This window comes from Vigna unguiculata, chromosome 3, assembly GCF_037176805.1.
Source record: "Vigna unguiculata cultivar grain cowpea cultivar isolate G323 ecotype 2 chromosome 3, ASM3717680v1, whole genome shotgun sequence".
NCBI lineage: Eukaryota > Viridiplantae > Streptophyta > Magnoliopsida > Fabales > Fabaceae > Vigna > Vigna unguiculata.
The window spans coordinates 56,554,965-56,570,338 of NC_140794.1; the positions used below are offsets into that span (position 1 = coordinate 56,554,965).

Sequence of the window (15,374 nt, forward strand, 5' to 3'; positions counted from 1 at the left end):
CTTTTTTTTTTTTTTTACTTTCGATGATTCAAAATGTTAGAACCAGCGTCGTTTGCCATGGTTGTTAAGACACTTTGCTAACCGTTATATATATCAAAAGGTAAATAAATAAGCATGGTAGGTTAGATTTAGGATGTAAAAAAAAAAGATTGTAATTGTAAATATATACAAATAAAACCTAGAAAATAAATATTTACATGTGATGGATATGTGTATTTTGTATACCGCATGTTAATGGGATGAGTACTGATATTATATTATTTGTACATGTGATATCGTACCTGTTATACTCTAATTTAAATTAAAAAAAATGATTAAAATATTAACACATTAATTTTGTATGAGTTATTTTTTATCCATTAGTTTACAAAAAAAAACATTTATTTATAATACTATTTAAATGTGTTATTTGAACTTTTTTGAAATTTATGAATATTATGTATTGTATTTTATTTGAATTTATAGTTAAAATATATTGTTAAATATTTAAAAAAATTGTAAATACTCACACATATCTGTGAATATTAAAAAGTATGCAAATATCCACATAATGGATATATACAAATATGAAAACAAATACGAGACAAATATTTATCTAATAAGTAGAATAGAGTACGAAGAAAGTAATACCTATACTCTACTGTCTCATCCCTAGTTGCACTTACTCGTTAGTAATCATATTAGTATTTAATATTTTACCTTTTCTATAAATAATCAAAAGAAACATTGTTTATTTGCATTAAAAAAATAGATGAATTAATTGTAACTTTAATTGTATTTGTTCTACATTTTTAAAGATAATTTAATTTAGATTAATTTTGTTAATAAATGAATTATCGAGTTATAATATAAATATTAACTAGTGCCAAAATATATGCTATATAATAAAAATTGAACTAAACTCTAACAAAACTCTATAAGGCAAAAGGGATTAAAATCAATTTAATTACAAAAAACAGAATTAATTTACCAAATATATAAATATAATATATAGAAAAGGCTTCTTTTTCCAAGAAGGGATCTTCCTTACCATTCATAAAAAAAAAAAAAAAAAATTGTTCGGCTGTTTGCTAATAGAATAATTCCATTCCATTGAAAGAAATGTCAAAACGGTCAATTTATAGAAGAAAAAAAAAGTATTTCATTCCACTTCTATAAATTTTAATACCAAGTTGTAATCTTTTAACGAGCTAAATCTTCTTTCCTTTTCAGAATCAAGAAGTGGCCATGGATGTAGAAGGAAGGGGCACTCTGAACATGGAACAAGGTCAAGAAAAGGGTACCCAGAAGGATGATTCTGGGCTCGCAACTGCTCATACTATTGATAGCGGTAATTATATCTAGTGAATTAATTAACTTCTTCTTGGGGCGTTTTAACTTTCTGAAACTATATCCAGTGCCTACATGAGACTGTGTTTTGTTTTGTTTGCAGATTCGTGGAAACAAGTGGGGTTGATGCTGGTATCAGCCTTCAACTGTGGGTGGATATTGAGTTTTTCCAATCTCATCATGTGGCCACTGGGTTGGACTTGGGGTATCATATGCCTTCTTCTTGTCGGTATCTACACCGCCTATGCAAACTGGCTCTTGGCAGCATTTCATTTCGTTGATAATCGCAGATTCATTAGATACAGAGACCTTATGGGATACGTTTACGGTATAATCTTTTTTTCATTTTCTCTGCATCATATATTTACACTCTAACTCAACCATTCCTTCTTTTCTCAAGGTAAGGGTATGTACCACATCACCTGGGTTTTCCAGTTTTTAACCCTTCTTCTTGGAAATATGGGTTTCATCCTCCTTGGCGGCAAGGCACTTAAGGTACCCAAATTGTTTGACTTTTACTCTTACTAAAATCTCTTCTTTTTGTTTTCTAGGTTGAAGTTTTGATTTTTTTTTTTTTTTGTTTGGTTTCTATTGAAAGCTGTCCTTGTTATAGGTAAAGATATTTTTTGTAGTGTCATTATCAAATATTTTTCGGAGAAACTAATTCAAGATATTAAAATTAAAAAAAAAAAAAAAAACTGTTATTGTGTGCAGGAAATAAACTCGGAATTTAGCGATTCTCCCTTGAGGCTGCAATACTACATAGTGATAACAGGAGCAGCTTACTTCTTTTATTCCTTCTCCATCCCAACAATGTCTGCCATGAAAAACTGGTTGGGAATTTCTGCGGTGCTCACCTTCACATATATAATATTTCTTCTCTTTGTTTTGGTGAAAGATGGTACGGTAACTAATAAGCATCATGACTTTCGCATTTAAAATGTATTGTTCTCTTCAAAAACCATACGTTAAATTGTGCTCGCCCCACCAATCTTTTTGGTTGGTAGGGAAATCAAATTCGGACAGGGATTTCGATATCAGTGGAAGTCAAGTGAGTAAGGTGTTTAATTCCTTTGGTGCCATTTCTGCCATCGTTGTCTCCAACACCAGTGGCTTGCTCCCAGAGATACAGGTCATATTCATCTTAATCATTTATTGCCATTTCTACTTCAAAATATTATTCCCTATTTTTTATATACCTTTTATGATTTATTTAATAATTAAGAAATATACTAAGTTTTCTTTGTTCTAAATACTCTTTTACTAGATTAGATGTTTTGTGAATATATAATTAATAACCATTTATATTTTCAATAACATATTCAGTTTTCTATTTTAATCTTTGTTAAATGCACGTCAGCCCGCTAACTCCACGGAGAATGTGGAATAACGTGAACTTACTAATAAAGTTATCTAGAATTTTTTACGGCGAGTTTCACGGATTGCAGGTTGTTGGGAGTTTCACAAGCAAACTTCTATTATGTCTGCACACTTCTATTAACATGTGATCTTACGAAATATATATATTTTATTGTACTACTTGTTTTGACTGTAAGAAGAAAATAAGATTTGAGTTCCGTAAGATGATGGATCAACACATTAGATTTAGTAATGAAACAATTTCATATACATTCATTCAATCATTGTTAGTATTGCTTTTAGAAAACAACAAAGCCCATGACATGTATCATCTAGAATATGAGTAATTGTTAAAAAATTATAAATTTTTTTAACTACCATAAATTCTGTTGTGAATAGAAAAATGGGGTTTGGTATTTGTAAGTGTGATATTATAAAGGACAGGATCCTATGATTTTCATTTTGGCAATAATATTTTCACTACTAAATTTTGAATTTTATTATAATATGATGTGTATTTTTTAAGTGATTTTAAAATATTAAAAGTAAGAAAAATGGAAAATCATTTAGAAAATAACACCTATGATTGTAAAAGAAAGTTGTCAAAATTTAATAATAAAAAAATCATTTTTCTTTCATTTGTTAACTTTCATCTTCTATTCTCTCACGTAGTTTAGTGTGAATTATTAATCGTAGGGAGTAAAAAATGACAGTCGAAATCGAAGTATAATTTTTCTATTATAAATTAGTAGTTTGGTTAGAAGTTGTTTTTATTTTTCCACAATGTGTATGCAGTCGACTCTACGTAAGCCAGCAGTGAAGAACATGAGGAAGGCCCTGTATTTACAATATACAGTGGGAGTGGTGTTCTATTATGGTGTTACCGTAATGGGATATTGGGCTTATGGATCAGCGGTGTCGGCATACCTTCCAGAAAACCTAAGTGGTCCCAGATGGATTAATGTTCTCATCAATGCCATCGTATTTTTGCAGTCCATCGTCTCCCAACATGTACGTGTACATGTTTTAGCATATGTGGTTTTAGATGGTTGCTTAATCGAGTTTGAGTAGTTTAAGAAAAGTCAAATACGTGACAAATGGAAGGATGTCATGTTTTAAAAAAATGCAGATGTTTGTGGCTCCAATTCTGGAGGCGTTGGACACAAAGTTCCTAGAAATCGACAAGGCCATGCATTCAGGGGAGAACTTAAAGCGCTTATTTCTCCTACGTGCGTTTTTCTTTACTGGGAACACCTTCGTTGCTGCAGCATTTCCTTTTATGGGTGACTTTGTAAACTTTCTTGGCTCATTTTCTCTCATTCCTCTCACATTCATGTTCCCCAGCATGGTCTTCATCAAGGTTATTTATTACATATACAATGCACATAACTTTTATCTATCCGAATAGAGTTATAGTCAAACTTTGCTTCACTCTTATGGGGCTTAACTTTGCTTCAATTTTAGGTGAAGGGAAGAACAGCTAGCATACAGAAGAAGGCGTGGCACTGGTTCAACGTTGTTTTTTCTTTTCTGCTCACAATAGCAACCACCATTTCAGCAATTCGGTTGATAGTTGACAACATCCAAAAGTATCATTTCTTTGCCGATGCATGATGATGCCTCATCTCAATCTCACCTATGCCTTCATTTCACGTCAAATTAGCTCTGCGAGAAATAAATATAAAATATCGGTGACCTTCAGTAGTTAAAAAAAAAAAAATCAAGGAATAAAATAATTATATCATTATTTCCCAACCAACCCTCGGTTTCCTCACTTGTAGAAAGTGCTATATATACTCAATGATTCAAGAGAGCGAGAAATGGGTTAATGACCCTCATTGGGCTCAAAATTGAGGGAACAAAACCTTTTGTTTTGAACAATGTCTAAAGAAATATAGTGATGAAAATACCAGACAGAAACATATACAAAAACGTGGTAAAAGAGGTTAATTAGTTTTTTATTTTTTTTTAAATAGAATGAAATAATATTTTAAGATGGTTTCATTTAGAAAAAAAAAAAAAAGAGAAAGAGAAATTAGATCGTATGTATAGATACTATTTTAGCCTCATGTTAACATTTGAGTCATTATTTAATCTATTGGAATCTCTCAAATCCGTTTAGTTTCCAAAGATAACAATGCACACACTACAGATTTTGTTGAGGCTATGATCAATTATATTGGACATATCTATTTGACTTTCCGGCACAATAATGATTATAGAAGTAATTACGTCAAGTAATTGTTCACCTTATTAGTTTCACACATTTCTCATCTCTATTTTCTAATGTCAACAAAACCATTTTTTTTCCTCTGTCCAATTTCTAGCCTACTAAACTGCCAAATAATGATTAATGATGGTCATTAGTGCGGTTCCTATTAAAGAGTTTATGTTCTTAAAGTAAAACACGTTTATTGGTTTATGTTAAATATGTTAAGTTTCCTGTTAACTGATTGGATGACAGTGATTCTCTATGGTATTAGGTATGTTATGTTAGACTTTTTATTTTTATTTTAATTTAATATCAATAGTTCCAGACTTTGCTAGATTCCATTTGAGAGTGAACTTACAGCAAAATACAAACCAAATCTTCATCAATTGTTCATCGGATCTGCTTGGAATCTGGACCAACTCAACACCCAAATGGTATGTTCATATTCTCAGGAGAGATGATAACAAATCAAGATAATTACGGTAGCATCTATCTTCAATGAATCCACCATTATCTACCAAATAAACGTTTAAAAATTATTTAATAATTATTTTAAGTGTCTGGGTATGTTCATGGATATTTATTATCGTTTTCTGAAATTTATGTAAAACTTTTCAAAATATAAACTTAAACAAATATTTTATTTTAAAATATAATCTAAATACTTTAAAATATTTAAATAAATTACATTCAAACTATAGATTTAAATAAAAAAAATCTGAAAAATACTTTAACTTTATAAATCTAAATAGAAAATATAAATTTATTTAAAAATATTTGAAAAAAATCTATGTTTATTGATATTTTCTTCATCGAACAACTTACTTTCACTGCATTAAAAATTGTGTACTACCAACAAACACAATTCATAAGTAATAGCTAAAACTTTTCAGTAATTTTAGTTTATCTATACATTATTGATAGTAAAAAAAATTCGTCTCCAATAGTTATTGGTGAACTTTATTGACAAATCACAAAATCCGTCAATTAATACGATAAATATAAATTTTATCAACATAACAAAAATTTCGTTGGTAATTACCGACAAAAAAATTTGTCAATAAAATTCATTTCTTCTGTAAATTCATCGATAATTATCAAAGGAAAAATTTATCCGTAAATAGCACAAACTAGTTCATCTTATTCATTCTTCTTCCTTGTTTTTTCTCTTTTTTTTTCTTCTTTTAAAACCTCCTCCACCACACTTCTAGCTTCATCATTGTTGTCACCGCCACCATTCTCCTTCCCTTCCTCTTTCTCTCTGTCTTTCTTTTTCCTTCCTACATTTCTCTTTCCCTTCAACCATTTCCGTTGAGTCACCACCGTGTCTCTGTTGTACCATCGTCGCGTCTTTGTCATGAAAACTATCATAGCATCGCCTTGTCACTGCTAAGCCTCTGGCATCTCCTCCTCCTCCTTCTATTTCGCTTCCTCTTCTCCTCCTCCTACTTGTTTTTCTTCTTCTTCTCTTCTAATTTTGAAGCACCCTATTAATTTTTGAGACACTAAATACAAGATTTTTTTAGGAATTTTTTTGCTCTTTTTACCGACGACAATAATAAAAATTTTAAGTTACCAATATATTTTAAGTTATATAATTATTGACAGATTTTACTGATAAATTTTTTCATCAGTAATTAAAATTTGTATTAATGACGAATTTTATTGGTGTTTTTTCTTAGTAATTAAAATTTCTATTATCAAGGATTACCGACAAAAATAAATTTATTGGTAATTGAAATATTAAAATCTATCGATAGTTCAAATTTATCGAATGAATAAATTTGTCGACAAATTTCTATTGATAATTTCAAAAACTTTTGTAATGTTCTTCCTTCCATTTCTCTTCTTTTTCATTTTTTTTTCTTTCTCATTTTCCTTCTCTTCTGTTCTCCTCGTCCTCTCCTTCCACCATCATTTACATGTTTATCATTATCGATTTTGGTTCCTTCTCCTCTTTGCCTCTTTTTTCTTATTTTTGGTTTCCTGTTCCTCCTCTTTTTGTAACTTAATTAAAACTAAATGAAAATTAGTGATAATTATATTGGTGTAAATATAAAATTGTTGTAAATAAATTATATATAACCATATTATATTTTATTAACAACGAAGGAATATTACTGGTTTTATACTAATTACAATTTTTACTCGTAAATATTTGACAATAGGATTTTTATAATTTCTTACAGGGTCATATTTTTGTTAATTATTTACATTGTATTTAATATTCAAAATAAATTTTTAAACTATTTTCTTGTTTTGCCTTTCTAACTAATTTTCTATATATATTAGTTATTTTATTGGTCTTGGAAAGGTCAATATCGAAGTTTGGTTTAAAGCGAGGGAATTATGGTGTCCCTTTAATTTTTATTTTCACATATATAAAATAATATATGAATAAACGTTTTTTTTTTTTAATAAATTTATATATATAGTTGTTTCAAATTTTTTGTAAATCTGTTTTGACACTCACATCTTTTTTTCTCAAAATCCACCACTGAACACAAACAAAAAAATATATAGTAACATGCAGATTAAATTATAAATTAATAATAATAATAATATTAAACTTTAGTATATAAAATAATAAAAAAAACATTGATAAGATTAAATTTTATAATTAATAATAATAATATATTAAATAATATGCACATGAATTAATTTTCTTACAAATTTTTATAAATTTTCTTTTTATATTTCTTTTATTTTTCTTCTTCATCTAAACAACTTTATTTCCATCTATTTTTTTCTTTAAATTCATTCATTTCCATTCTTCAAATTCATCCTCAAATCAATACACACCCTTAATGATTTTCTTTCTTTTCCCTCTACTTGACTTTTTGTTTTCTAACTTCAACTTCAAATTAGCACTTGCCTGCTTTCCTTCTCTGAAACAAACAAGGGCTAAAATGGAAAGTAACAAAAGAATTTTCTTTTATAGTAGAGATTTGGTTTACATAATTGGAGTCTTACTCGAATAATTAAGGGTAACAACGTAGAGTTGATCAGGTGGACCAGTTGCAAGTTTGGTTTACATCTTTATTAATTTGGTAATCAATTCACGAAAAGATGAAATAGGAGTAACTTTAAATAGTAAAATTAGCCAAATTATAAATGTAAGTAAGTTATATAAAATTATAAACATTTAGTAAAAATAATATGTAACTAAAATATTTCATCTTACAAGTATAAAGTTAGCCTAAATTTATGTTAGAATGAGACAGCATAATTTTTTTTTTAATTTAAAATATAATGTGACAAAATATACATTGTTTAGGTAAAAAAAATTAAAAAAAATGAAATTATAAATTTTATTAGAATAATTAGATTACTTAAAATCAAATAATTTTAAATTATATTCTAAAAAAAGTAAAAATTTAAAATTTTTCTTACTCTTAAATTTCCTAGTAGCTAAGTCGCTTCAATGTATGAATATATATATATATATATATATATATATATATATATATATATATATATATATATATATATATAAAGTTTATCTATCGAAACATATCCACAACACTCATTTTAACAAATATACACTTAAAAAGTTTTATTTGATTGAAAATATGAAGTTGAAGATAGAAAATATATGTTTAGATATCTTTGAAGTAATACTTGCATAAAAAATTACTTTTAGGAAATATATTTTAGTCAACTTTTACGTAAAAAATATTCTTGTGAAAGTGTAAGAAATTGTTTTTTTATAAATTAAAAAAGAAAAATTACGCCAAAAAATATGAAATTAAAATTATCAAATAAATCAATATGTAATGAATTTGTAATTTTAGTAAAAAATAATATACTACTCTTTAGCCTTTGAAAAGCTTATGTTAATATTTCTATCAATAAATTTGATCTACAAAACAAAATTTATTCAATTTTATATTCATATTGTATCTTTAGTTATATTTTAAAATTGAAAAAATGGAAAGAAAATTATCCAAATATTAAAAAGTAATTGGAGACATTTCATCACCAACAGAGTACAAAATTACTCACATTTTTCGATAAGCATAAACCACCATGTACTTTTTATTAATTTTTTTTAATGAAACTATGAGTTTCTAATTTTATATTATAAGCTTTATAGTTAATTTGGCTAATAGGTCATAGGTCAGTTCTAGTTTGTTCTTTACTAAGTTTCTCTTTGAGAGAGTTCTAAGGAAACAAAATTAAGACAAATATAAAAAAGAACTGATTTAAGATTTTTTTATAAAGATGGAACTAGTAGAATGATTTAATTTTAAAAAATAATATACTTTTGTATGTTTAGAAAAGAAACTTATGGATCGATTTGATCCACAGAACTTTTGTGAATTTTTTTAATTGAGAGTTTTTATCTTGTACGTCCTTTTTATTTTTGAATATATTTTTAGTGTGTGTTTTATTGTAGAGATGAATTTGAATGAGAGTATGAAGATGGATTTGAATGGATATAAGTGAATTTGAGTGTATAATTTTTTGTATTTTTTTGAAGAAAATTAGAAGTCAAAGTGAGTGGATTTGAAGATAAGATTTGTGAAAGTTTGTAAGTAATTTGATTGATATGATAGATATTTTTTTTAATAAATTAAAACATAAAATTATTATTTTACCCTTATTGTAGAAACTAATATATTATTATTATTTGTTATTTATATATATATATATATATATAAAATACACTTATTAATATTATTATTTATTATTATTATAACTATATATAGATAATGTATTGTTATTAATATTTTATACAATATATTATTGTTATTATAATTATTATAATATATATATATATATATATATATATATATATATATATATATATATTATACTCAAACCTAATATTCTCCCAACTCAATATTCAATAAAGAGAGAACTTTAATCAAATACAAAAATACAATGAAGGATATTTTAGTAAATAGGTTTCAAAAATTTATAAATCTGCTCATCTACCAAAAGATTCATAATGGAGTTGATGTTCCAAATCAACTTCTGCATTTCTTTTCACATCTTTAAATGAGAACGCATTATCATTCAAAAGAATAAACCCTCAGCGAAACAAATTGTCAGTTTTAAAGTGAGTTATTCTTACTGTTGTGTTGTCCACGTAAGCAACAACACGAAAAAAATGGCATATAACTCATCTACCCCAAGAGAAAACGATAGTTATCATTTATAGAATTATTTTTACATAGTTATCATTTATAGAATTATTTTTACATAGTTGCATTTGTGCCCGTATTACATCACTATTATTTATTTTTGTTATCTTTGTTCGTTGCAGAAATAGCCATGGGAGAGAGTAACAGAAATATAAATTTTCCTATACCATGAAAACTAAAATTCTTAGAGGATTGTCCTGGGTGATGGTTGAAGGACATGAGCCATGTAAGGTTTCTTACCGCAATCGAAAGGAGCAAGATTTCCCTGCATCAGCAACAAATTTCCTCCAAACAGATCATTCATGTGACTCTGTCCATTCCTCAATCTCTTCAAGGCCTTGCGCCACGAAACCCTGAATTTGGACAGAAACTTGGTTCTTTTTCTAAGAAATCTTCTCAGTGCTGCAACACGAAGCCTTGGCCTTCTTCTACCCGCTAGAGCCCGAAACTTAAGCCACGCCCTTGCCTTTTTCACTTCTCTCTTTACTATCTCTTCTTCCAATTCTTCTTCATTTTTCAGTCTTATGTAAGATTGCTTGCCTACTGAAGCCATTGCGGAGCTACCATGGTTCAGATTGCCTTTATTGGTTGTTAATAATCACGGAAATAGATATGTTTCTTGGATAATTTTGGCCACTAAAAGCAATTGCATGTGCAAATTAGTTGGAGGCAATTAATGGGACTAATGGTGCTGGAATTTATTGGTAAAACCCATTTAATGGAATCATTGCACCCATCTCACCTCCTCTTAATCAAATTATCAGCCAGAAGACCGATTTACTTTTTCAAAAGGTTCAATTTTTGTTTTCAACTTTTCCAGTTTGTTCTTTCTTCACATTTGCATGGCAATCACATCTCAACCACTTCCCTTAAATGACCACTTTTCCTTTTCTATAATTGGTATTAAAGAAAGGTGCACTTAACACTTTTGCTCTGCACCTTTTGGCATCATCTATTCACTTTCCCATACCAATTATGAGGGCATTATTGTTTTTCAAATATCATGTATAACCTACACAACATTATTGTATAACCAACCAAAACTTGGTCAGATCATAAGAACGATGAAAATCAAATTCAGCCTCAACTAACCATAAATCTCTGTACTAGACAGAAGCTGTTTTAACACACATATGTTTACACCAGTATGATCAAGAGAGACACATTGAAATTATAAGATGAACATGAAACCATTTTGAAAGCTGAAATTTGAAACAAAAAGAAGAAAAGCGCTACTGGTGAAAGGGGGTGGCTCTCAGCCAAAGATGGTCTCTCTTGTGCATGGTTATGCCAATTGCTTCTTCCATGTTCAAGTCTTGTATTCCAAGTCCAAGAGGCAGTTCCCAGTTAAAACGAAGCAGAAGATTTGCAAGTACTAACTCAACAAGAGGCATGGCAAAGTTCACTCCAGGGCAACTCCTTCGCCCTACCCCAAATGGCAACATCTCAAAGTGTTGTCCTTTATAATCTATGGAGCTGTTCAAGAACCTCTCTGGTAAGAACTCATTTGGATTCTCCCAACAAGTTGGATCCATTGCTATTGATTTTGCATTCACAAGCACCCTCGTTTTGGCAGGGATTTGAAACCCTCTGATCATGCAAGCCTCTGTTGTCTCTCTTGGCACAAGCAATGGCGCAGGTGGATGGAGTCTCAGTGCCTCCTTCACAACTAACTTAAGGTACAAGAGGTTTGGGAGGTCAATCTCTTGTACCATTTCCTTTCCCTTCATGATTTCTCTTACTTCTTCTTGTGCTTTTTTCATTGCTTTCGGGTTCCTAATCAACTCAGACATTATCCATATCATTGTTGCTGCAGCAGTATCAGTTCCTGCTACAAAGATGTCCTACATACATTTCCAATCACAACAATTATCATTTACATCAGATTACTGACTAATAAGCATTGTATCAAAACATTCTGTTAAACGTTGTATCAAAACATTTGTATCAACAGGAGTTGTTGTTTTTTTGTTAATTCTAATGAAATTTAAGTCAACTTAACTTTGTGGCTGGAATGTAAGGGCGCACTTAGTGGTTGAAATTGTTTTATAGAAAAAGTGTCCACGGTACGGAATTGAAAATGGATGAACCACAAAAGAGTGGAATCAAATCCTTCTACAGCGTCCTTTTGAAAGATAAGGAACACAGAAATCAACGCCGACACTTTGTATTTTTCTTTCAGATGAGGCAAATATGTTATCAGAAAATAAATAAGTAAAATAAAAACATATAAATCATAAAATCAGAAGTGTGATAGACTGAAGAAATAAATAAATAATACAATGATGCTATTTTTTTTTTAATTATTTCCCTCTTACCTCTCTTCCATGGATTACATTATTGATTCTATCTCCCCCGGTACAGATGGAGAAAATAAAGTTGATGCTGTACTATGAAATAAAGATTTAATGTACTTTAATTCTATTTTTAGAAACTTTGTTAAGTTTGTTAAAATAGTTTTTGTCAAAAGATAAATATTTTACATATATATGATATCATTTTTATTTGTTTTTATTAATATTTTACATATATATTATATCATTTTTGCAGTACAAAGAAAATATATTTTATTTTTGCATCATTCCATAACACTTCATTTGATTTCTATTTTTTATTTCTTTGTTTAATCAAACATCCCATTTGTTCCACGTGCTTTGTGGTACCCACCAATAATTTCAGAAATGACAAGTGAAGATAAACTATTTATTTCGCACCTAATAACAAAATAAAGTGATAAAAAATATATAAGTGGATCGTTAATTTTAGTCCAAGAGTTTTAAGTTTAATAATTAAATTTTAAGAAATTATTGATATCAGATAATTTTAAATAAAATATAGAATATAAAAATAAAAAATTGCTTTTATTTTCTAAAAATTCATATTATATTGAAGTATGAGTGAAAACTATAAAAGTACAAGTCTTGTAAGTTTTATACATTGAAACAAAACTAGAAAGAAAGTCTTAGAAAATTATAATAAATTAAAATAAGGCCTCTTAACTTCAGATACAGAAGTCATCAAGTTTTTTACTCTTTAAATAAGACTTTGGGTTATAAAAATAATATATATAAGTAATCTAATTAAAAACTAATTAAAATATTAATATAATAGTGACTAACTTGCTGCTTTTCAAGTCATGATGGAGAAGATTGATTAATAAACGTACCACTAGAACACCCTTAATTTGGTGGTGACTGATGGCAATGGGTTGACTCGGATCCTTCTGAACTTGAAGCAGCACATCCACAACATCTTCATGCTCTGTTTCTGCGCTCTCACGAGACTTATCAACATGCTCCTTGATCACTTCGTCGTAAAACCGATCCATGTCTCTGAAATTCTTCTCTAGTCTGCTTTCAAGGCCACTGAACTTGTTCAGCCACCCCAACTGTGGAAAGAAGTCATCCACAAAGAACCCTCCCAACATTTCCTGTGTTTCTTTAAGCATTCTGTAAACCTTATTTGCATCACCCGTACCCCTGTCCCTTTTGCCGAGAGCAACCCGACAAACAACGTTGTTGGTGAGCGAGAGAGTGAGTTCACTCAGGTCGACAGGACCAGGAGACAGAGAAACAGCCTGAAGCATGCGTTTGACCTCGTCAAATCTCACAGCTTCAAACGATTGAACCCTCTTCGGACTCAGTAACTCTGAGACCATGATTTTCCTCATCTCCCTCCAGTACTCACCGTACGGTGCAAAACTCACGCTTGAACCGTATCCTAAGCGGTTTGCGGCGTGCAGTAGAGGCTTCCCAGAGAAAACTGAGTCATAGTTTTTGAAGATCTCTTTGGCCATGTCAGCAGAAGAGACAACCAAGGTTGGTATCGAACCCAGCTGCAAGAACATGAGAGGTCCATGCTTACGTGAAAGGTGTTGAAGGGATCGATGGGGCAACGTTCCAAGCTGGTGGAGGTTGCCAATGAAGGGTAGTTTCTTTGGCCCTGGAGGTAGCCTTCTCTTTTCTGCAGAAGCCTTTCTCCACTGTGTGAGCAATGAGAAGGTGAAAAGGACCGTGAGGAACCCAAACACCACGAAAGAGATCATTGCTTTTGGTATTGCTGCGTTACCAGAAAAGCTTCATTATATAATATCATAAGCCAAGACTCACTGTAGGGACATTAATTTATTAGAAAAATTATGGATGTGCAGAAAAACAAGTTTTTCAACGTTTTATATAGACATTAAAGAATAAAAATGATACATTTATAAATTATATGATGCAAACTTTACATTAGATACACGTAAAATGTATAGACGGCTACCATGTAAACTTGACACATCCCAGCACAAAAGTACGACCCGTTCATTTTTCTTAAGAAAATAGTCTGCCCCTCCTGTTCAGTTCTTAACATTGGAACTGGATTATTTTAATCCAAACGATATTTGTTTTCTTCAACAACGTACAACTCAGTGATGTTTACATGGAATCATAAAAGTCGAGAAATATATAATATGGTGATGTACTTTGAATAGGGACGAGACGAGGCAAGTTGATCTGTATAATCCATATACAATATTTTATATTATATTTTAGTTTATAAATTTCACAAAACACTTTTATTTTAATTTATTTTGTTACTTTTATAAAGTTTGAATTTCTAAAACGAATATTTTTATTTGTATTTAGTATTGATTAATTATTATAGTCTTTTCTACTTTAAACGGTAACTTATTTTTATGTATCCTTGTTATTTAAACATTTAACTTTGACGTGTGATGTATTTATTTGGAGCAGATCTTGATCTTATATTTATTTAATTTATTTTAATATTATTATAAACAATAAATTAATGGGTACAACAAAAACTTAGTTTGACTTTCTTGGGTGTTTTTCTTTTTTGTAAATTTGGAGTTTTTTTATTGTCACTGATGTCCACGTGTCATTACATTATGATGGGATTGATTAGCCCTCCAAAATGCGTCCAAGCTTTGCATCTTCTTTCATCTCCAAAATGCTTTCACACTCAAAGGTTCCTATTATTTTTTTTTTATCATTTACTTATGATTTTATGCTTCGATTTTCTAGAATTAGGCCTAAGATTGAAGTTTATGACCCGGTTGATAATTCAAGTAAAAAAATCACCTCTTTTTACCTACCTAGATATGACTTAGTTGTTGAATCGATGTATAATAGACAAAACAATTAATATCAAAACCTTTTTATGTATTAGTAGATGTGAAACATTAAAACAAGATAATTGTTACAACATTTGCATAATTTTTCTTTTTAAATTTTGTTTATGTGAGTCGACTCACAAACTTGTAGACTAATTGTTATCCTAGATTAAACATATTTCTATAATAGTTTTTAAATATTTTTTTC

At 29.4% G+C, this 15,374-nt stretch overlaps 2 protein-coding genes across 2 annotated transcripts; one reads left to right on the forward strand and one right to left on the reverse strand.

Moving 5' to 3' along the window:
- The first annotated feature begins 1,117 nt into the window (after positions 1-1,117).
- LOC114176001 (proline transporter 2-like) lies at positions 1,118-4,620 on the forward strand. Its single transcript, XM_085670669.1, has 9 exons — positions 1,118-1,136; positions 1,213-1,330; positions 1,433-1,657; positions 1,730-1,824; positions 2,044-2,230; positions 2,337-2,461; positions 3,484-3,699; positions 3,818-4,048; positions 4,153-4,620. Exons 2-9 carry the CDS (start codon positions 1,228-1,230, stop codon positions 4,300-4,302), a joined length of 1,332 nt encoding a protein of 443 aa, XP_085526795.1. The 5' UTR covers positions 1,118-1,136; positions 1,213-1,227; the 3' UTR covers positions 4,303-4,620.
- Positions 4,621-11,117: 6,497 nt separating this feature from the next.
- LOC114179104 (cytochrome P450 71A9-like) lies at positions 11,118-14,438 on the reverse strand. The gene is made up of 3 exons (XM_028065323.2): positions 14,314-14,438; positions 13,217-14,109; positions 11,118-11,894 (listed from the first exon to the last, which is right to left on the reverse strand). The coding sequence occupies exons 2-3, from the start codon at positions 14,093-14,095 to the stop codon at positions 11,283-11,285; spliced, it is 1,491 nt and encodes a 496-aa protein (XP_027921124.1). The 5' UTR covers positions 14,096-14,109; positions 14,314-14,438; the 3' UTR covers positions 11,118-11,282.
- Between the last annotated feature and the right edge of the window lie 936 nt (positions 14,439-15,374).